At 30.8% G+C, this 25750-nt stretch overlaps 1 protein-coding gene across 2 annotated transcripts in view; it reads left to right on the top strand.

The window, feature by feature from the left end:
• The window catches only part of LOC121128922 (uncharacterized), a 98147-nt gene that overhangs the window by 44467 nt on the left and 27930 nt on the right, over positions 1 to 25750 (top strand). For both annotated transcript variants that reach the window (XM_040724531.2, XM_040724532.2), the window contains one exon: positions 23138 to 23185. In XM_040724531.2, coding sequence (XP_040580465.1) covers positions 23138 to 23185 — 48 coding nt within the window. The remainder of the gene's footprint in view (positions 1 to 23137; positions 23186 to 25750) is intronic.

The raw sequence follows: 25750 nt of genomic DNA, 5'->3' as shown, positions 1-25750 counted from the left end.
AGTTAATTTTTGCTACTGTCAAACATAGTCTAACGGTCACTTGTTTTAAGGATGAAACTACATTAAGCGGTCACATCCAGTTTTCAAATTTAGAATTGTCACAAAATAAGAAACTTAGTTATATATTAAGAGGTCATCTGCATTGAATGATCGCTGAAACAGTGAAACAATAAGTTATTAAAGGCGTCTTAGACCCCTAAAATGTAGAAATAGAAACGGATAGATAAATAATCTATGAATATAATATGTAATTCATAATTCTACGTACTACATGCCTAATATAATAAGATATTGGTGTTTTCCGTTGGAATGAGAGGGGCTAGCCCACTAGGGGCTCTTTTTCAGAGCACTTTAATGAGCTCCATAAATGAGAAATAGTATGAATATAATTGAAGGAGAAAATAAAATAAAATAATAATGATTTAAAAAGATCTGTACTATTAGATTCATGCAGAGAGTTCTTTTAAATAAACAACAAGTTGATGAGAATGAGACGGAGAGGCTCATTAATCACCATGTCCTTTGATAGAAATACAACAATAATGAACAGGGAATAATGGAAAGTCTTTGGAGTGAAACGGAAATCAACATATGCTTTATCTTCTTGTATATGTTTATGAGGGCCTCTTCTATATACATAGATATTAGAGTGATAACTAATGTTGAAATGAAATAGTGATAGGATTCAAAATATGAATTTAAAATCTCTAAGGATTACAAAAATAGTTGTATGTTCATTTCAAGTCCTTCCAAAGCTCAGAAGCGGCATTTTAAAGATTTTGGAACAAATTCTCTTTGCAGACCACTAACAAATAGTCTAAAAAATAAATCCATCATTCACACATTATCAAAAATACAATCAACAACTTTGAAAATGTCTGAAGATAGAAGCATTTCTTCTGGTTATTCGATGATTTATGTGACAATGGACTAATTTCCCTTCAAATATCTACTTAATGAAATATTCCTTGAGGTATATCTTAAATCAATATATTATTGCAACTCCATACAGATTTGGGACTACTCAAAACTTGAAACTTAGCATGATTTAATTACGAAAAACTTTATTTTAATAGAATCAAGAAAAGACGACTCAAACCCAATTTTTAATATCTTTAAGCACTATATTAAACTTAATTATTACTTCAGAAGCAATAAAACCCTCGACAAGCCAGTGAACAAAATGCCAGCTCTTGACAATGAAGACCATGTACATGGCGTACTACGCTTTCATGATGGCAGCTCGGAGTAAATTTGGATGAGAGGTGTGGCAGAAATTCTTCTCCAAGACATCCTAAACTGCAAAGTCCAGGGGGTTAAGGTCATGGCTGGAGGAGGGTCGCATGCCACCGGGACGGGGAAGATCACACATGCGTTTCTTTTTTGTTATTGATTATTTTAGTTTTAGCTGTCGTTTGATTGCGTAATGAAACCTCATAATTAAAAATCATGGGGATATAATCGTAATTAAATGCTACTGCAAGTTTTGGGTCCCCACTCTGTCTAATGAGCCAAAATCTTTAACATGGGGACGGGAAATCTATTTTTGTCATCTTTAGACATGTCATATTCATACAGGTTTAAATGGGCATCTTCATACTATTTATTTTAAAAAATAGGGATCACTCTAATATCTTATGAGGGTCTCTTCAATACATAATATATGAAAAATTCATATACATATTGTGTAAATGATTGAATTGGAACACCCGTACGTATTCACTATTCATATGTACATATATCCACCATGTTCGTTCGTATTATTCACTATAAGCTATCGACATAGCATATACTTTCATTTGACTCAATGATATCACGATTTAACCTTCTCCACATTGAAACAATCTTTTACTTAAATGTATTTTGGTAAGAGACTCCATTTTTTTTTAATTACATCAATTTGCAGAGTATGTAGAACTTGCTAAAAAAACATTTCTTTGGCATCATGTTGTACTTATATGTGCCCCATTGACACAAAGTTGAGTGTAGATTACATTGCTACACTCTCAAATTACTTACTTTTAACATAGATAAATACAGACCGGCATACTTAGCTTTATTCATAATAAGAAGGAGGGACTGAAAAAAACGTAGAAAAATCGACAGCTAACAACAAAATATGTAAGCTAGCAACTGGTCAATGATTAGTTTTTAAACCTTTGAATCCGTTCGAAAACTTCCTATAAATTCTTACATGTAAGGACACCTCACATTTTTCTCTAGATTGACATTCAGTTTTCATGATAATTATTCCATATTAACCTCCTCACTCATGTGTGTGTAAGTACTTATGCATATGCCTTGCTTTAATTAGACCTGAATATATATATAGGTATATTTAGCATCTCCTTGAAAAAGGATCCATCATATTTTGTTATTTCCTTGTTTAACTTGTATGTATATATGTATTTAAGCACAAATATTGTTGTAATTACATTATTCATGACAGTCTATCACGTGTCAGTGATCAAGGTATGTACTGTTGTGTGTGTAAGGGCAATATTCTATGATGTGATTAGTTGTTCTTCCCCACACAAAACGCATTTTTACCTTTTTTTAGTATGTACATATATACAGTACACAGTACTATGTACTTGCATATAAGCAAACAAGTTATATATATATGTATACACTATACGGACAGAGAAAGTTAACTCATAAGATTTTTTTTATCAATAATTATCAAATTGTTAATAAAAGTCTTGTTATGAACGAATGTTCATATTAAATATATATATAAGCATTTATGTATGGAAAAAATGACAAGAAACTACTGTCCTTTTAGAGAATGATGGAAGAAAAAACCATCAGGCAACCAATGGTTTAAAAAAAAGAAATTCATTTTGACGTGAATTAGTGTTGTCACGATACAAATATATATGTATTGGTATTTCGGTACTTTCCATACTTTCTTTGACTAAAACAATTTGGTTAAGAGGAATTCACATCTATTTACATGGGTGCCTCAGTGTTTTTTTGTTTGTTTTTTTGCGGGATTTAATTCATAAATTTGAGGACTTTTGTATGAAGAACAATTATCATTATTGCTTATTTTATATAGGACTATTTTGTTTGGAGTGGGAGGGAAGGGGGAGGCTCAGAAGTTTAAGGGGTTAATATTGTTATGACGTTGAAAGTACCGGTTCTTGTATCATGTAAATTATTACTGTCTCAGTCCGATCTAAGAATTTGAAACCGAAACATAGCACCAGTAAATAAAAATAGTTATCATGGTATAATAGTGTCGAGACTCGGTCTAAGAACGGTTAGTTTTTTTCGTCTCGATGTTAAGTGATTTTTTCTGAAGAGTTCTTGGCCGAAAGTCAGAAAGTGGACCGTAATCAGGGGCATTTGCAGGATTATATATATATTTTTTGGAGGGGGGCTTGATTTTTGGAACTTTTTGAAAAATTAAATATTTTGAAAAAAAATTAAAAATTACGTATAAATTTTTCAAAAAAAAATTACAAAAATCCACAGGTATTCACAAAAAAATCAAAAATTAAATTTAAAATATTAAATTTTTGGGAAAAAAATTTCAAAAATCAACAGCTATTCATAGAAAATTAATATCAAATATAAATTTTCTAGTAACAAACAAAAATTGCTTTTTTTTTTTTAGGGGGGGGTTCAGCCAAAACCAGCCCACCCCAACGGACGCCCCTGTATTTTCCATACACTGAAATTTCCAAATTCTAAAAAAAGAAGCACATAATTTTTTTACTACGGGTTGAACATACTTAGTTAAAATTACAACGGTCTCGGACCGGTCTAAGAGTTTCAACCCGAACACCAACACCAATAAGTGTATCATTATTCATTACATAAACATCTGTAGGACGTAGAATTTCTAACTACAGAACTTAAGAAAAGGAAATCATCAGAAATCACGATAATTATATTTGTGGAATTTATTTATTAGTAAAATATAAGTATGAGTCTCTTGCGCATCATTTGAGCATTGAATCTCTTTTATTCTCCATCATAATAAAAATAATAATAATAATATGATTATTTACCCATCGTTTGAGTAAGTGACGCAGGTAGCAGCGGTTCTTTTCAATACAGACATGTAACTTACATACCAAGTAATAACATTGAATAATAGAAAATTACTCACTCACAAATTATCATATATATATCTAGAGGAACTGAAATTATGTCAATTGATGATGGAGGCCTCAAGCAATTCGTTCATAAATCAATAACGATTAAGGACTTGAGACATTCAAATTTCTCTTTACAGAGTGTGCCAATTTTGTGTACTCTTTGTTTTATATTACGTATTGAGTAAGACAAGTCACATAGTACCATGTAGGCATTAAGTATAGCACCTCCATTCCCCGAATAAATAATCTAAATAATTCCCATTTGCAATATAAATCATCAATTATTCTATAAGAAAGATTTATTATATTTAACTCAACACAAAGAAATATAGGGGTGGGCAAAAGTATTGGGACATATTTATGGTTGTTTTTCCTTATAAGCTAGTGCATTTATTTTTCTTAGCTCGAACTTCATCTACAGTACTGTCCATAGACAAAAAAAAATCTTTTTATACATCATCTGTTTAGTTTCACCATGAAGCAGCAAGAGGATGCGTGTAAAGGGATTGCAGAATTGTTTTGAGGGAAGCAACGAAGATGAAGCAATCATAACAGTCACAAAATATGCTAGGAACACCGTTTATGACGTCTGGAAGCAACTGAAGGCCAGGGTTTGAAATCATACATCAGGGGAAGGTGTCACCTTCTTAGCAGGAAGATGAAGAACATCAGATTGCAATGAAGCAGGAAACTGAGCCAAATTTGTAAATCAAATCCAGGCCTCATAAAGCTATTCAGTGATGAGGATCTTCATCAGAGTCGTCCCTGCCTATGAATGACCTTGTTAGATACAAAGTGGGATTTGTATTCATTTCCTTCCACTCATAGCTGCATGCAGCTGATCTAATGAATCGGCATGACAGTTACACTACTTTCCTACAACACATTTGCTCAAGTAATGAGTATTTTTAAACATATCGATCGACTCTTTCCACTGTTCGGTCTTATAGGAGATGTACACCATAAACAACTTCTACTAAGACTGATCGAAAAAAATGGACAAAGTAGAAATTTTCTTGTTAAAATAAATATAACTTATATTATCTATTACCTAGTTGGTAAATATTATGACCTTTCTTTTGAAGAATGAGTAATGACGTCAACAATTCATTTCATACTCTGTAAAAGGAAGAAAACAAAGTGAAAATACCATTCGTTGGCCATTGACTAATTTCCCACAATTACCTTTACAACTACACATGGCTAAAAATAAAATTGATTATGTTCTAGTCATATACTGAATACATAATAGTTCTATGTACTAACTAAGAGTTGTAGAAAATATGTCCTAAAACACCTGCGATATTTTTTTGTTAGCAATCTGACTAGTGTTTTTTTGTACTATTATTATTCAAAACTGTTATCATTATTCTCATATTCTTGAAGAGAGAACAATATCTAAAATACGTGCAAGTCCTTGACAATTAATTTAATAAAATGTAATCCCAATTAAATTGCTCTTCTTCTAAACATTCATCAAATTACAATGTAATTTTTCACATAAGCAGTGCTTAGAATTTACAACTCTGATTACAATAATCTTTGCAATACGTCAAGATTCAAGATTTCCAATTGATTAAATAACATATTTTGTCCTTTGCTAAAAAAGTTGCATAAGAGTAATGTACATTGTACATATAATCAAGGATCATGTTTCAACATTATCATCACGATGATTTGAATGAAATAAATATGTAGTTCAATCAATAAAAAGCCTTACTTACAGGGCCAAGGATAACTTGATATGTGATCCGTTTTACTATATAATTACTGTAATATTGAGATGAGAAAAGGCCAAAACTTGGCAAAAAAGCAATTAATGCTATTAATTGTGTAGAGTAAACACAACAACACACAATGCTAACCTTCAAAACAAATCAAAAAAAGTTGTGAAAATAATATGGATATTCCATGGTTTTCTGTAGGTTTACGATGAATCGGTTTCATAGCTTTGACATACCTTTCAGTCCGGTCCTAAATCTTAAAGACTGATGGAAAATACGTTCCATAAAACTATTTTACGTTAGAAGAAATAGAAGCCTCCTGTCATAAAGGCATCTAAATAAGCTACATGGCCGGTTGAATGTTTAACTCCTTCACAGATTTTACACGAGATATATCATACAGTAGCTAGCAATAAAGCATGACCAAATTTAAAAAAATCTATTATCCACAAGGCGGTGGCTTGTTGAATAAAAAAATGGTGCATCCTGATACGAATTTTCACAGCTCCCTCTATGTGAGTAACATAGACCTAAAATTTACATTAATTACCGAATAGAAAGGGAAAAACAGTTGATGTGTGTGATTTTTTTTCTATATTTTTAATAGGTTGTCGTGGTGTTCACTTCTACCTCGGAAGTAAGCATTCTCGCCTATCTTTGGTGTAAATTGTTTTAAAAATGCATAATTATATATATGCATATAAATTTAAATAAAATGATCTAATTTTCCCTTCACTTATCCTATTTTAAATGTAGAAGGCTCTCTTCTTAATAGCAGTAATTCATATTCTCCCCCAAAAATAATATTAACAAGGGTCTCACTTCAGTAATGCCATATGTCTCGCTCTCGCCTTCTCATTGCCCTCTTACACAACTGGTATCAAAACAATTTTGATGAAAAAAGGACCGAAAACTTTAAAAATTTTTGATGAAACAAAACGAATTTACATACATTAATGAAACCTCAATTATACTCATTCATAAACGATTGTGTATATATATTATAGTGTACATTGTGCAGTCTATACTGTATACATATTTATTTATTAAATATATTACGCTTTAAATGAACAATAGAATCATTAGTCTTTAGTGTAAATATTCCAAAATGAATGACAAGTCACAAAGATATTAGATAAAATCCAGTGAAAGATTCGTTACACCTCATTATTTGTAGTGAGGTATCGATAATCAGTCCCAAAAAAAATGGTCGTCTGTCCCCACGGACTCAAACATGCCTTACACAACGCAAAGTTGGATTCAAATACAGCTCTGCGTCCAAATCCACTTTCAAATCTCCATTGAGTATACTCAAAGGGGAAATATGATGTTACAAAATATTAAAACTTAATTTAAAATGTCTTTAATTTTATCAACTTATACATGGAGTATAAAATTTATAGATTATTACCGACTTCTCTGAGCATGGAGGGATCTCTTTAAAGATACTTAATAACATCATATTATCCGCCAGTGACGTCATCAACGATCTATCTTGGCTATCTAATACCAATAGGAGGTGTGTACAATCTGCAGCCATCCAAACCTATTGCCCTTAAAATGAATAAACTATTCATTGTATTTTCGATCTTGGTAGATAACTTGAAATTGTAAGGTTATGTGATCCTCCATATCAACAATGTCGTGACTTGTGGGCCTTGATAAAGTTTATAAAAATAATGCTCTACTTTAATTATGCCTACATTTAATGGTAAACTAATCGCACCAGCATGAAAGATACTTAAAGTTTTCCTATTATTTTTTTGCAAATAATACCGTGTAAAGAGGGTTTCACAATTTGAAACGTTTTTCAATAGCCAATAACAAGGACGGGATAGAACTAGAATTGTTCCAATGCCAATTCTGCTACAAAAATTAGTACAGATTGTTGGATACTTATCAGCACTTTTTCGACTAAAAATATACAGCAACAAAATTGATGGAGTTTACCAAAGAGGCTGTATTAGTACGAGAACGTTTATTGGTATGAGATCAAAGATAGCCTACACAAAATAGTCCATAGGATTAAAATTCTAGGAGGAAATATCTCCCTCCCTATTGAATACTCACCTGGTGTCCTCTATACCCTTCAAGGCCTTACTCAGCCTCTGCTGTACAATTATCAAGACTAATACACATGTGTGCTCAGATACTTCCTTCTTGGATATTTTGTCTTTTTTAGTTGACAAAATCAATCTCGCGGTAGATCTTTGTCCTTGTACATAGCATTGAATTTTGCTATGGCTCTTATTGTTCACTCTTGCTATTGTGACAAACTAAACAGGTCTCTATAGTTAAGAGATTCTGCATTATAACAGCATTTTTATCCTTCGCTATATATAAAGAAGGGCAAAACGTAGAGAAAACTAACAGCTTAAAAATTAGAAAGGGAAAAACAATTATTCTTTTTTGTTCATTTTTAATAGATGGTCTCAAAGATGAATTCTCGCCTATTTTTGGTGCAAGTTTTTTGAAATCCAAAATGATATACATTTTAAAATATAATTTTACTCTATTTTCCCCTCACTGATGCTATATATATATATTGAAATCTCCATAGAGACTGTTTAACATCCGACACGACTTGTCCGGAGATGCAGGGTGCTAGTATCGTGGTAAAACTCAATAGGATTTTAAACTATAATTTTCACTGAAAGCGAAATGAAATGTTAAAAATCCAAGCGCAAATCAAAGTTTAAATCACAAGAAGACGATGTGACGGATGTAATTTTTTTTTTTAAAGAAGTCCGACTTTTTCTTAGTTTTTCAAATTAGAGACTCTGTGAAGTTTTGATTGGATAGAGGGTGTCCTTGTTGCTATTCTTGCTCGTAAACCCGTCCCAGTAATACATTTTGTTCCCTCAAAAGCATATAAAAGACAGCTGATGTTAAGAATATTCTTAATGCAATCGGCTCACTCATTCCTTTTCCTTGCACTCTAGTAGATACTATGGATTGAATTTCCGGCAAATTCGTGGCCGGATACAGTATTGTGCAATTTTGTCTGAGGATTCTATTTATTAATTTATTATGATTAATTTGCCCTGATGTGGTGGATGCATGTTTATTATGGTCGAAATTATATGTTTAATATCTGATAATCCCTTTTTCACATGAGTCGTTTCCTGTTTATATGAATGCGATTCCTCAATAATACATAGAATTCAAATTTTGTTAAATGAATTGTACATATACTATTATTATTATTATTATGTGAATACCCTTGAATGACTGAAAATATCTCTTTTTCTTATATTCTTCTTGTCTTTCTGTGTAGGAACATTTATTATAATTTATGCAATTCTTACATAGTTCGTTAATATATATATATGTATATAAATGTATGAATACACACACAAAAAAAAATAGAAATTTCTTACCTTTAAAATTTTTATTCTTTTTTGGCTTCGTTTAATTATTGTTTTTTATTTTTTTTTTGTTCGTTTTCTCAGTTATCTATGTACAACATTAGAGTGGTTCTTAAATGTATTTTAGTTGAAATTTTGGGGAGACTAAAGCCATTAAACAAATAGGACGAAACGCAAAAGTTAGCTTGAGTAGATTCCTTGTCATACTGATATCTTTAAAAAAAAATTTACCCCTTTTTTCGCGTCAAAATTTTCCATCCTCAACAAAAAAAAAATCTAGTAAAACCCCAACATCCCTTCATTGGGGGGCTACATTCCCTCCAGCCCACCCCTTGTGGGCACTCCAGCGAATGTACCATTTTCTGACATTACTTCTCATGATGTATATGCAAGTTTTTATTCCCTTTCCATAATTCACCTTGTTATTAATTCATTATATGGTATCCGTAAGGTGTTGTCACGGCTTGGGGACATAACATCAATTTTTACAACGTCCTCTATGATACTAACATACACCTATATTATATATTAACTAGTATTATGATTCATTATTTGTTGCTATTTTCTAATGTTCCTTTAATTGATCAGAGGGAGTTGCACGGACTAAGTATACGTAAATATTATAGTATGACATTTACTCCATCTGGACTAGGAATCTTTTTTGAAGTCCATATACATGAATTATAATTCTTTTTCTAGGAACAACCAGGGTGCGAACCTACACACATTGAGTTCAAGAGAATAATTTCTCCCGAGCGCGTTGTCCTTTGAGCTACGTAAATTCATTCTCTGTTACTTTGTTTACAAAATAATATAAGTAAACAACGGTCATCCCATATTAAACGTGTGAATTTGTGGAGGGTGTATTGTAAGTTATAGACTAATGGTCAAGTATATTCCAAGAGGAAAATACATTTTCATGTAGGCAACATATTTCGAGATACATTGTTCTAGTGGTCTTTGATTCTCAACTTGGTTTATAGCTTTAAGATAATATATAGTCCAAAGATGTTCCTTTTGGTTTAAAAAAATGAAGAGGTATATCATTTGTACCATATTGATGAATGTTTAGAAGTTGCAGGCGCCTTGCACATGAAGTTTCTAAATTTCACAATTTGTAGGAAATAATAGCATTTTGACTAGTTGTGGGACTCAGTGTGAGATTCTTTTTTTTTTTTGTTTCTGTCTTTGGTGATTTTTCTAGACCAAACTCACAATGTGGATGGAAATATTTTTTTCATAAAAAACTCTCACTTTTCCCTTCAAATTTATTTGCAAAAAAAGAAAGAAAAAAACCTGGCACAAACTTAGGACAATCTTTTATCAAGAACTACTGATACTAAAAGTACCGGTTCAGGCCGAATTTATACCGAAATAATTAAAACTTTAACGGTCTTAGACCATTCTAAGATTTCCAAACCGAACTCCAACACTTTTTTTAAAGGTTAATAGTCAATATTAGTCAAAATAGAGCATTTTACTAAAATAACTATTTTAGATAAATAAACAATCTTTCAAAAGTATATATATAACTTTACCTTAAAGTAATTATTTCTTTTAAAAAATGACAAGTAATGTATTGTTGTTACGCGTATAACGCGCATTTTTTTGTCTCTTATGTATAACATACGATCTAAAGTGATTTTTTAAAGCCTTTTTCAAAAAGTGCATATTTTTTTTTTTATTATTATAAGTATATTTAGTTCCTCTTCATCAAATTGATTGTACATACATAAATAGTTATTTTTATACGAATAAAAAACAATTTAAGAACCACTCTAACTGTACATAGGTTAAACTGAATATTTTAAATTAAATATCTTTTTTCAATAATAGTTTTGAGTGTGTTTGTTGTTTCTCATGATATTTGTTAAAAAGTAATGCAAAAAAATGATTAAATAACTTCGCTTTACCTCTACTTATGCCCCTACAAACTACATACTTCATACAAGTACATTGTATGAAGATAGTGGGAACTTTTTTTCTCTTTTTTTTTTTTTTTGTAGAAAATAGATTTGTAAAGGAAAGTTCTTCTTCTTGGAAATGGAATTGACAACCTTGAAAATAATATTTCTTGCTCTTCACTTTCAAGATGATTTACTACTTAGGCACATAATTGTGTTCTGTCGACTTGATAAATTATTAGTATTGATTGGACTCAAATTGGGATTTCATTTTCAAATATGAAAATAAACCGTTAAGTCGGATCAATATTATTTTTTAAAAGTCGTTTTGATTTGTAATCACACAACCTTAATTAATGATAAATGTACTATTGTATGATTAGGATTTAAAAATTTTGCTTCAAAATCCTATCCGTCTCTGATCCTTTATAATTCCAATCATATTATGATCCTTATTTTTGCTTTTTAAATTATGAATATTTAATCGTTAATATTTTCCATTAAAAAATGATAACATATTTGATTTGATTAATGATAGCATTTTCATTGACAATATAATATGGACTTGCAAGAGTAAATATTTCGGATCATATCCCAAGTTTATTTGACCATAGCATTTAGCAATCCCAAACATTTTGACATGCCGTCTTAACGCTTAAAGATGAGCCCGAATCCTAAGCAAAAGCAGTACCTTAAATAATTAGCCAATGACGTCATTTTTAATGAGTATCGACATTGACAAGTATCCATTGTTTATAAGAACATTTTTTGCTTTAATAATAAGATCTAAATTAAGAACAGTCCCATCATCAAGGTTGTGTTATTGGGAAGCCGTATTGGAGTGACTATGGATTACTATATAGCCAACAACTACTACCATTTAAACAAATATTCGGCCACAAGCTTTCTATAATAAATGTAACATGGCGACACTTGAATCAACTACTAATCAATAAATAAGGGGGATGCCCCTAATTGAATTACTAAACTAAGATATTTTTCTGCATATAATATTAATGAAAACGATGCCTTCTAGGTAGAGGGTCCTTTAAAATTTGGGATGTTTTTCATGGGCCAATAAGACGTGTTTCTACGTGGTACGGGACTGATTTTAAGTCCCTTATCAAAAAGTACCTATACAATTAAATATGTATAGAATTTTCAATATTTAAGGGTGGGCATGTAGGTATGGTGCCTGATTTATCATTTCCTTTTCTAATTTATCAACTTGGCTGGTTCAGGTCAAGAGAACATCACTAATAATTTACTCAACGGGTTTTATTTCTTTAACTTATTACAACACAATGAGTATCATCATTTTCTCCCTTCATGTTTCCATCCCGACACCTTTAATAAACGAGTCTAACAAATAATGGTCATGGGAGGGGGGTTAAAATCACCCCCTCCCTCCATCTTGTTTATATACCTACCTATGGCTATAATACCTGACCATTATTTAACTCTCTCTCTATTTTCTTTTCAACCCTCTTTTTCGATTAAATCCAAAGGTAAATGTTTCTACCTAATCATTTATCATAGTGTCTTCCTAGTTACAAAATATATGTACAATACACAGACAGATTATTTTAAAGTAACAAAATTAGTCTTGTTGTCTATTTTTCTTTTCTTTGAGCTCAATTTTATATATATGTGGATTTCGAAGAATAATATATTTATCTAATAGATTTTCAGGTTTTTATTGCAGTTGGTGAACATAGAAAGGATTATAGTATGCATTTCTTATAAAAAATAAGATATGTATTTAAAAAATGTATATTTTGTACACTTAATATGTACAATATCCATATTTATACGAAGTTTTTTCTTTTTTTTTAACCCCCGTCTTCACGCTTTGACTTCATTTTCCACACATAAATACAAAGTACATGTACATTTAGGAAATAAAATGGAGAAGAGAGATTTATTATTATTTTAATGTATGTATTGATAGTCCTATCTCTCAAAAATCATAAAAATAAATACGTATGTACAATATTTGGAAATACATTCAATCATGTGCCGTAAACCTACGTAGAATGGTTTGTACATAGTTGAATAGCTACGATTTCTTGTCGCTTTTTTGTCCATCATTTGTCACTTGATTTGAATTGTAAGAAAGTTGGAAAGGTTCATTTTTGAATAATAATAATAATGTACTCCACCTAGTGAGCCATATAAGCATAGGAGACATGGATATATTGACTATCAGGGCTGCTGCAAGGAATTTCAGAATGGAGGGCAACCTATACATATATTCATGCAATACTGCCGCAACAAAATGGGGGTTCCCTATTCTAAAGTAGGTAATTTGGGGTAGCTCTGTATATTTAAAGCTGAGCAAAATGTATGTATAAATAACTATTTTGAGATTAGAAAAGGAAAAACAGTTGTTGCGTGTAGTGTTGCGTCGGTCCTTATTTAGGACTGTAGTTCCGTCCAGTTCACTCTCGGTATTGTTTCTGTCCTTCTCTCCCCCTCACCAATATCCCTATATTTACGAGCATCCTTCCTGGCTTGGATCTGTTCAAAAAAAAATCCCTTTCGGACACTCATTTGTTATTTTCTTTCTATTCATTCGTTTCATTTGTTTCAAACGAAACGCCGACCCAGAGATTATTTTTCTACGAATTGAGTGGGTCAGAGAAAAAAATGCCTTAACAAAATGTTCGTTTTGAAATAACAAAATGACAATTACTTATTATAGCAAATTCTCAAAAAGTGGCGTGGTAATTCCCCACGCCCCCTCCTTTCTGTTGCACTGCTCTTGTGACGTAACTTAATCACTTGACGTACAGAATTATTAATATACACTGGATTAATTTATGGTGGTTGTGTAGTTAGTTATAAAGTAATTCATAATGCCCTCAGCACCCCTAACGGACAAGAAACTATTCTTACAGCCAATTAAGTTTGGACAATAATTAATCATGTGTTCGTCATTTCGCTGCATGGTTTTGGCTTCGATCATGGAGTAAAAATATTCTTGAAGAAGCCTTAAAGTGAATAAAAAAATTATGTCCAAAGATTTTTCTCCTTTAATTGTTCTAATTTTTTAACGTTGAGATGTACAAAAATATATCCAAGTACATTGTACATATGAATCCTCCAAGAAGCTTGATAGAGTAATCCTCAGTCTTCACTTTCTTTATGCTCTTAAAATTATTTCACTAGCAATAGCGGCCACAATATTTATACAAGTCCCGCCTATGATGGTAGAGACAGGCAGTCACTGGAATAAAATAATGTAGCCTGATTTCTTTTGAATAAAGAATGTTCATGAAGAGATGCACTGATTATAATAATAAATCATGCCTATTTACCTTTGTTACTGATCTCCTTGAAAGTGACACCTTTTAACCCATAGATGATGATCGCATTCATAGTACCTATAATGTAAAAGTAAGTATTTCATCAATCATAGATTCTGACGACTACGGAAGACTTTTATGTGAATCGATTTATTTTGTACAAATAAAAGTTCAAAAGGGCATACAATATGTAATAATGATTATAGGGAATCAATCCTACGCACACTTCTTCGGCTCATTTAATCCCTTGAATATTTGTATACTAATGATGAGGATAAACTTTTACAAAAATTAAATTTGATTATATTTTTCATAAACGTTTGAAACGAATGAAAATTGTTAGAATGGAACAACCGTAATCTTACAAAGGGACTACATAATTACAATATGCCATACGAACAACAACATATGCTCTGTTTTTCAAGCCTATTTTCTCCTTACTTCATAAACAAAAAGACCATTTTGAAAAGATCAAGTTGGTTAAGTAGGGGAGACCGGACACAGTTATAATAGTTTTTCTTTTTGAGTAATTACTCCGAGCTGTTTATGTATAAGCCCTCCTAAATTAACGACAATATACCACCAGGTGTATGTTATTCTTTGAACATATTTAAAGATTCAACCAATCAATAGTTGTTCTATAAATTGTAGTTGAATGTGATCCATTAAATGTTGCAACTGTCCTCGTAGTCAAGAACTGTTTCAACAATTTAAAAATCGACTTTGATTTAAAAAATTAAGACAATTTAACTTAATAATATTTTTTGAGAAATAAATAACAGGAATTTTCAAAGACCCGAACTTTGTCATTGTCAATGTACTCTAGTAGATTCAGATATAATAATGTTTATATTATAGAACAGAGAAGTTCAGGCTCGTAAACTTCTTTTGAGTTATGCTGTGACTTTAAAAAATACTTGATGTGACACGTTTTTACCCTTACTGATTCTTGGAATCTTTCCTCCGAAAAGGAACAGAAATAAAGGAACAAAATTAGTTGGTAGTTAGCCAATTCTTGCCAACTATGTAATGACTATTCCATAATTGCTCACAGCTTAAAACGAAATAATTATAATTCAACCAATCACCATTCAATAGTATGATTTGGGAAAAAGAAAAAGAGCATTTATGCTGATTGGTAGCATCTTGGGCATGCCAAAACATATATACTGAAAGTCAACATGGTTACCCCGACAAAGAACAGCTTAGCAGTTCGGACGTTTCGTTAGATCAGCTACAAGCAGCTGTGACAAGGAAGGAGGGGGAGAAGGAAATAAATAAGGACATCGTTAATAATTACTCCGATGTCAATCCTCAATTCTACTCTGACTCCAACAAGGACTTACAATTATAAATCCACAAAAAAATCCTCAAGTTGCTCTCTGTCTTTTATAACTGAACACAAGTGTTCAATCCGCTTTTGTATATAATTGTATGTAATAAAAAAGGAAGTTTACTCACTAGAAATCCATCAGATTATGATCTGTGAGTGATAGAGGCGTAAAGCCCGTCCCAAACATTTGAGAAAGAATTAGTCAGAGGACTCTGCACTTTTTGTGCCGGTGCACCGTCCTTTTGGAATATATAATTGCCAGACCTCAGAAGTTAAATAATCGTGACAACAGCTTTGGAAAAGACAACTCTAATAAAACTGGGGAAAATACAACCGATTTTTATCACAAATTATAATTATATAAAATAATAATGAAGGATAAACAATAGGAGGACAGTTGGCCCACCTGTTGCAACTGATTTCTTTGTACTGAGCCTTACACTATCAAAAAAAAATTTCTTTAATGTATATGTTGGGAATTTTGGTAAATTATATTAACTGAATAATTGAATATTCAAATGATATCAGTTACCATAAAATCAATGAAAAACTGACCCCACTATTAGGTATGTACAAAGATATTGTTCCCTTGGAATTTGTCCAATATCTCAGGGAAGGAAGATTCCCTACAACATTCCCCAGTCTTCCCTACGACTATTTTATAAATGATAATACACAATATATTTCCGCAAAATACCCACAAAAACTTCCCTATCAAATACTAACCTTTATTGGAACTGTAATAATCATTAGAACCATCCATAAATTGCAAATTCATTGAATGGCGAATAATACTAATCGATGATACCTATATTCCATATAATATAAGGAGTCTCATTAGGAAGGAATGATGATCAATTAATTATCATAAAGGACTTGTTGTTATTGAGTGAGATTCAAATAATAAAAATAATAATAATGAGATGAAAAAGTCTTCCATCATCATCATCATTTAATCGACCATAAAAACAAAACAAGTATGTAGGTATTTAAAATGATTCTTTGTTGTTATGTAGCCCAAAGGCCCTTCTTCCTATTCAAATTTGTATACCTATTAAGAGAATTATTATTTATCCTCTTTCTCTTCAAGGCATATTAATGTTGTAAAATATTACAAACATCTTACATGCATTTATGTTCGTACATACTAGAGTTTCTATACCGGTATCCCGGATTTCCAGAAAATACTTATTTCCCCGAAAATACTGCATTGCTTAAATAAATTATTAAAATCTCATATGCCTAACGAGTTGACTCGAAGCTCCTGAGCCGGGTTGTGTATTTCACAATTATACAGTGATAAGATTAAGAAAATAATAATCGAGAATATAATTAAGAATGGTAATAAATGTGCTATTACTTCTTAAAATATAAAGAGGAATACTTAAATATCAATGACTTTATTATTAATTAATTATATACAGGTATTTCCCGGGATCTCACTTGACTTTTTCCCGGAGAATGTACTTAATTGGTTCGTTAATAAAAAAAACTATCTTGAACAATAAGGAAGAAATTGAGAAAATTGAGGATAATAATTCGTAAAAAAAATATAAATATAATCCCAGTGGCGTTTGCAAGGGGTGTAGGATAGAAGGACTGTAGGATCCCCCACCCCAAATTAAGGAATATCGGAAAAATATAGCTCTGAAAGAAAATTTTAATGAGAAAACATTGAATTAAAAAAAACAAGTCTTCCCCCAAATAAAAAAATAATAATAATGATATATATATATATATAATCTTATGCACGCCCCGTCAGGGGCGTGCAATAGGAAGTCCATAGCCTCACCACATTTTGAGAATGTATAGTTATGATATAGCACCAAAATAATATGATTTGTTTTCTTTATGTCTAATTATTGGCCCCTTTACTTTCAAAATCCGTGTTTAGAGCCGGAATCCAGACTCCGTTTTTAGAAAAATAATGTTGGCTAAATTTTGTGTTGAGGGAGCACACATAATGTTGCAATTATTAGGGCTGAGGTCTTGGTCAAAAGCATTTATGCATTTTAGTGGATCGAACTAATTTGGTTATTTAAAGGAGTTTGGTCAAGATCGGTTCCAAAGAAAACTTATGTCTAGATTGATTCTATAAATGAATTTTGTTTATAGAAGTTGAGTTTTAAAATTGTGACCATCGGAACAATAGCTTTATATGAAGTTAACCTTTGTGTCGTCTTACGGGTCAAAAATACCCATTATCAACATTAACCTTCGAAAAATACCTCTGGTTGATATTTGTCAGACTCCTTTAAATTGTACAGTTAAAATTAAAATGTATTTAAATTAAAACTGAGGTGTTTTTATTTAATTAATTATGTATAATATAATTTATCCCAAACTTTAAATATACTGGTTATTTAGTAGGTATTTTTGAAAGCATGCCGTTTTGACCCTTAAAACAAGGGGAGCGCATAAGAAGTAAACTTGGGCATTGTGTGTTGCATAAATCATATTTATTTAACTCATAAATTAGGAGTGTGAATAAAATCAGTCCATAGATTGAGACGGAAATAAGACCAAAAAAAATTGTTCGAGGATTTGAAAACAATTAAATTTCGGTTTAAGGCCTGAGATTACGCTCTGAACCGACATATCGGTCCAAATCACTTAAGACCGAATCGGAAGCAAAATTCGGGCCAGGACCGAGTTTCAATACTAATATGTACCGGACCAACTGTTAATATTTACTCATCTCAATTAGCAAATTTTGAGAGGTTAAGAGTATTCTGTTTACAATTTTTCTATGAGGAATGTTGTAGAACACACATAATTAGGTGGCAATTGCATAGAAAAACATTGTCCTAGTCGTCACCATGAGCACACAGTACGAGAAAAAGTTCGATATAGCAGCACTTTTCTGCTCGAAATTATCCCAGAAGGTCATCAAGGAGCAGACTGGGGTCTCAAGGAAGACTCTTAACCTCTCAAAAATTATATAATAGAGATGAGTAAATAATAATCGGTTAGCCCGGTATGTAGGTAACAAAAATATAGTCTCAGTCAAGGGACCAGAGAGATAATAAAGATGATGACGATATTTACCATTTGAGAATAAGACAAAATGTAACTTAACATCAAAACAAAACAAAACAAAACAAAAATTCAAATGTCAATGTTATTCTTCAGTATGTAAATTGCTGTAGATGTCATGTACCTACTACGTATTCAAATTCATACACATAAATTCATTCAAAAATGAGAGAATCTATCTGTCACATTAAATGCTGTGTGAGTATCATCAAAAACTCTCACTCACAGTGGAGTATTGTAGTCTTTACTGACATACTATGTTGTAGGTATAATGTGTAACATATTATGTATTTGAAATGTTATACTATTACAACTATATTATTCTATGTAATACGCTTGGTTAAGGCTAGGTAGTTACGTACCCATGTAACAACAATCCACCTATGTAGATATCTTGTTACCAAACCATGAACTCTTATTTTGACTCCATTTCATGAATTTTAAGTAGTGTATGCATTTTAATTATGTAAAGGAATGTGGGGGTCTCAAAATTTTGACGTTTCGTTCGTTCCCCCCTCCTAATTAAATATACACAATAAACCTCATTACATTCCATGGGAAAACCGCTATGGTGATGTTATGTGCTAGTTCTTATTTGATTGCAGGGAGTTCAGTCAGTCCCGTAATGTGGCCTACATCATTTATTGTATTTCGCAACCTTTCCGAAATCCGAAAATAAATAGGGGAAAATGGCCCAAAATCATTGTGTAGCAGTCAAACGAATTCTTCCGAACTAAAGAATTAGACTTTTATAATAATTGAGGGTAATTATTTACAACACTTTAACGTAAGCTAACTCAAATTCAACCAATCAACGTTCAAAATATTGATAAGAAAGAGAAAAGAAGCAGAAAATTGGGATTTGGCAAAGAAATATAATGTCAATTTACATATATATGACGTAAAAAGATAAAAATATTTAGGATCTGCCTATAATTATCAGAAACAATGATGTAGTTTTAATAGAATACATTTTTAATTGTGTACACATATACATTTGAGTAGGGTGAGGTGGCACAGCACGGCTTGCAAGTGTCTCCATGGTTACTGATTTCATTTCTTCTATGAAGGGAACTTATTTCTGTTAAGAATCTTAAGAATTTGATTAATTTAAATTGCGTGCAAAAGTAATCTCATGAAACTGTTAGTTTGAGTAGATTCCTTCTCCATATGAAATCGTTTTCCCCCACTAGATGACGTTTTTTTACGTACAGAGGACGTTACTTATCACTTGTTAATTTAATTAAAAGGATGAATTCTTGGAGGTTGTGCAGTTAGCTAAAGAGTAGGTTTCAAAAATACTTAACGCCACTACTAGACAAAAAAAGTGTCGCAATGATCACTACTTTGAACAAACATTGATAACGTGGTCTTCCTTTCGTCGCTTGGTTGATAGCTTTGTAAAATGCAAAAGTGGGACTCAGATTTATCTTATAGGTCGTGTTATGCACCAAATTGTATTATGTAAACAGTTGAGAATTTAGAGGTTCAACCAATAGCGTTCACGCGTATTGTATATAATATTGTCACGGGAAATGATCATTGTATGACGTTTGAGGGAGTATTTAACGTCCGTTAATAGTATAAGGGGGCTCCTATACATAGTATTGAAGGATAAATTTTTATAAATACAAAAAAAAAATGGATTCCAGGGGCTCACAGTTGGTCACCATATTTTTTTTTATTTACAAAATTACATTTATAAAAATAGAAGAAAATAAATTAAAACATAGATATCTAAAGTGAATTACATAAATGTCAAACTTTATGGCGTTGTTAAATATTTAAGAATTTATTTATTATGTATAGACTGAAGAGGTATGATATATAGAGAGAGATTACTATTTTTAGTATGAAGGTAACCATTTAAATCATGAATGTGGCACGTCCTAGAATTACAAAAATAGCCTTGTCTTCACTCAAAGTCCTTCTAAAAATCACCAGTTCAATCATACAGATTTGACTTATTTTACAATGAGGTAACGAAAATATTTACACGGATTAATTTTAGATGTGTCTCAAACAAATTCCCTTTCACTAATAAACAGCCAACAAAACAAACCCATAATTCACAAGTTATCAAAAATTCATTGATTAACTTTGAAAATGACTCGAGAAAGAGGGTTTTCGCGGGCTTACAATCAAATTGGAACATAATTATTGAGTCATCAAAACATTCAGATATCATTCATTGGTTATTTGGTGATTTATGTGACCAATTAAGAATGACTAACCTCCATACTTATATCAACAAAGTGAAATATTGCTTGATGCATATCTGAAATAAATGTATTATTGCATCGTCATACTTAAATTAGCAAATAACTCTTTAAAATGTCAGTGGATAGTTTTGAAAAGATTTGTGTAGAGTGAATCCATCACTATTTTTGTAATCCTTAAACATACCACATTCACACTTTAAATGGACACTATCATGCTATTTCATTTCAAAAATAGTGGTCACTCTAATATATAGATATATTGAAAGAGATTTTTATTAATACTACCTAGACAAAAATGTAGAGAAAAAAAAAACATGAGATCATCTTCTTCATATTTCTTCTTTGGCCTTTTTAACATCGCACTTTTAGACATAATATAGTGTTATCTTTTAAAACATGAATAATATATTCAAGAAGAATCTAATCTGTTTATACTCCTATGTAAATGAATATATTCTGTAATTCTATATAAAGGCTTTTAAATACCCATTATTGTTGTTTTATTCTATAAAATGTAATACAAAAATCCCTGAAATTCACCAAGGAATACTTTATAGACGGAAAATATACTTTTTTTTTTAACATCGTAAGGTATTTTTTTCCATTTTTTATGGGGACTGTTAACTACACTAGGATCCCTTTTATCCCATCAAAACCTGACAAAATCTCAAATCGTAAACATTAAGAAGAAGTCTCTCAAAAAATTCAAGTAACTTCGTGGCATCATTTTCTTATGATATAAACTTTGTTTTGATTTTGATTTTTTTACATTTAATAATTTTTTCAGTCATAATAATCATTTAAAGTCCTATGAGGGTTTCTCGCGATACTAGTGCCTCGCATCAGCTAACAGAATTTAAGCAGCCCCAATTTTTATTATATTTATCCTGTAATGAACAGCTTAAGTTATTAAAAAAACTTATTATTTCTCATAACAAGTTAATTTTTTTATTCAAATAAAAAGATCAACCAACAAAAATTATAAATCAATGGACTATATTTGAAAGGCGCTAAATTGAGTATCATACACGATAGGAAGACTTCAAACCAGTGATTTGATTTTTTTTTGGTGCATCGTGTAGGCATCAAAATTGTTTTTTCTAAAAAAATAATTTAGCACAATGCGAACAATAGTTAGGAATCATTGCTTTAGATTAAAGCTAAACAATACACTCTTTTTGTATCAACCAAATATGGGATATTTTTTCTATTTGTTTTTTAGTATATTAATTATAAAATGGATTGAAACAATCGTGTAATGATTGTCTTAAGGAATTACAATAACTTTGTTTATTAATTATTGTTCATACAACATGAAATAAGTAGATCAACCAAATATAAAAAGTATTTTAATTCGTTAACGCTTCTTAAAAAGCCAAGTGGTCAATAATCGTAATATCATCTTCAATTTATCTAATATCGGCATTATATCTCATGAATGCTTGCACACAACCAACAACCTTTATGTGCAACCACATTATTTGAAATGACTTCTTATTTTAGAAGATATAAAGCATTTTACCTAAAGAGTAACTCCAACTGCTTTATTATAACAGGGAAAGACTGACCGAACATAAATCAGAACAAAATTCGATTACACAATAATATTAATAAGCAAAATCAATCTGGTAAAAAAAAAATTATACCTTATACCAAATGTCAAATTTATGAAAAAAATTAACCTAATTTTATTTTAAAGCATATTAAGAAGTAATTTTAATTTATTTTGTTTTTGTATTTTTGATTAGGATTATTTGTTGCTATCTAAGATTTAATTAAGTTTTATTTGTTATCTTGTGATATTGAGGGTACATATGTCTCTACAAGCAATACGCGTAAAAATGTAATCACCTCCTTTATATACACGCTAATAAACAGGATTTGAAAAGTAGTGGTCCATTTGACCACCATTGCTATTTCTGGGATTAAGAAATTTTTGTTATTCTAGTGTTAAGACATTTATTATTTTAATTCAATTCCATCCTTCTACTCACTATAAAAAAAAACCACCTTAGTGGTTCAAAAAATAGAGTGCGTCTTCCATATATAGAGTATTCCTTGAATAATTAATTATCATTTATTCTTCTTGTCAAGAGTAATATTACATTTCTTTTTCTCTTATATTTTTTTCAGGAAAAGGATCGACAAATGGAGAAGTTGAAACATGAGAAAAAAGCGTCGGTAAGTAATTCATGCATAATACTTATTATGAAATAATAACTTCATTCACTAACCAAACTTTGTAATTGTTTGTAAATAAATACACACATTTTGCATACGTATACTTTGAGGTTTTGATTGATTTATATTTTAGTACTTAATTACCCACCTCCTTTTGCTCAGAGGTTACAATTACAAACTTAGACACACACATACATTAGTCATTATTTACACGTTTTCAAGTTCAAGATCAAGAAAATATATAATGTTTCCTGTCTTATTGTTAGAAAGAGAGACCAAGATTATAGTTTTGTTTTTTGGCTTAATTATCTCGCGTTTCTTTTAAAAGTAGCAATAATCAGGATTGTGATGGGGGAGTGGGATGATAACGCCCCCTTACAATAAAATAAAGAAGCAAGGAAAGCGTGTACTTGCGTCGGCATCCGTGCCGAGACCGTTGGAATTTCCCTCCCGATTGCCTACAACATCAAAAAGTTAATTAGATCCCCATAAGGCCAAGAAGATCCAAAACTATGGCTGTTTTTGCTTGTGTAGAAGAACATGTTAAATACAAAATTAACCTCTATAAAAATTATTTAAACAATTCAGAAATAGCTTTTCAGTTATCTTTTCCATAAAAATCCTGTTTTTCGTAATTTAGTCATGCTAATGCAACTTTTTGGTCCCCACTCCCTCCAGCTCATATTTGACGTAAATCATTTTTTCACAAATAGACAACCAGGGGCATTTGCAAGGGGTGGGCTAGAGGTGCAGTAACCCTCCCCAAATTAAGAAATTCTTGCTTTAACTAGAGAATTTAATATTTTAAATTAAAATTTTAAAAAACTTTAAAGTTTTTCAAAGAAAGTAATTTTTTGTCAAAAGCTGTAGATTTTTGAAAAAATTTTCCAAACAATTTCATTTTTCTTGAATAACTGTTGATTTTTGAAATTTTTTTGAAAAAATATAATTTGAAATTTAGTTTTTGAAATTTTTTGTGTATACCTGTAGATTTTTGAATTTTTTTTCCAAAAAAATTTACTTTTTGTGATTATCTGTCGACTTTTGAAATTTTTTTACAAAAGATTTAATGTTTAAAATTTTTATTTTTGAAATTTTTTGTGTAAAGCCATGGATTTTCGAAATTTTTTTACAACAACTGTGGATTTGTAACAAACAATTCCAAAAAAATTTTAAAAATGTTTGTCCAAAAAAATAATTTTTATAAAAAAAACCATGAACAAAGAACCAGACCCCCCTCCCCCCAAAAAAAGTATATATATAATCTTGCAGACACCCCTGATTCCCCGTTTTCAAAATTCAAAGATTTTGATGAAACTCCCTCAAAACGACTTACCCTAAAGTACATAATATATTTTACCAAATATGTATAAGCATTTAAAATATCCCCCTCACTACACAGGCCTTCCTCATTATCTCATTATCATTATTTGAATTTGTAGGGTTTTTTAATTCATGTAATATTAACTTAACCAAATAATACAGATTCATCATTTTTCTTTTAAAGCTTCACTTTGTATACACCTAAGTATGTATGTAGTTGGCATTATTATCATCATGACGGAATAGGATATTTACAAATATTATAAGTGGATTGATGAGTTATGATGAGTAGCTGTCTACTTAGACTATACAAAACCTATGTATGTAGATGTATTTCAAAAGCCAATCTACAAAATCATTTCAAAAATAATTAATATATTATGTATCAGAATAAAATATACATAAGAGTTGTATCTGCCAGAATATGGATCTTAAAATCGATTCTATCCTTATTATTGATGATTCAAAAGAGTCCTCAATTTTAAAAGCGCACTCTATCATGGATATTTTTCTTTAATATTACTGGATAGTACCCATTAAGGAGAATAAAAAGGAAAGAGAAGAGAAGATGGTTGAAATAAAAAGTAAACAAAAACTATTTATATGAATTATGTTCACGATTCACGTAACCTCGATAAAAATATATAGAATATAACTACCCTTCGTTGATGATTAGAGTTATGTATTTTTGTTTTAAAATAACTTTTATAATATTTTAGGGCATAATTATTATTCGGATACTATGAACTATGGTTTTAATTAATAGCTTATGTTTTTGGTTGATTCTAAAGATAAATACATAACCCTGTTCGAAACGTTGATTAGATTACTCTTAGTTAAAAGACAGGATATAACAATAAACTCTGCAATAGATGAAAAAGCGCATATGCAGAATTTTGGACGAATCAGAATTAGAGATAAGAAAAACATTCTTGATAGATATATATCTCTTTCCCTCATAGTCTTTTTAGTACCTATTTACTAAGGTTTTTCATTTCCCAGTATATAGTGTTTAATAAAAAATTAATAATGAAGGACATCCCTGATAATAATAGATACTGCAAAATTCAAGTAATTGTTACAATATTTTTGGAGGAATGAAAAATTTGCGTCTGGTTTTACACATAGATTCTCAATTCTCATTTTCTTTATTCTATCAACATTTGATACTCAACGCTATTACGGCAATTTTTTATAGATAGTTAATTGATATTTATTTGCTAGTGTTAAAACGCCATATAA

Source organism: Lepeophtheirus salmonis, chromosome 14 (assembly GCF_016086655.4).
Source record: "Lepeophtheirus salmonis chromosome 14, UVic_Lsal_1.4, whole genome shotgun sequence".
In the NCBI taxonomy this organism is placed as follows: domain Eukaryota; kingdom Metazoa; phylum Arthropoda; class Copepoda; order Siphonostomatoida; family Caligidae; genus Lepeophtheirus; species Lepeophtheirus salmonis.
This window is presented reverse-complemented; position numbering and strand designations above follow the sequence as displayed.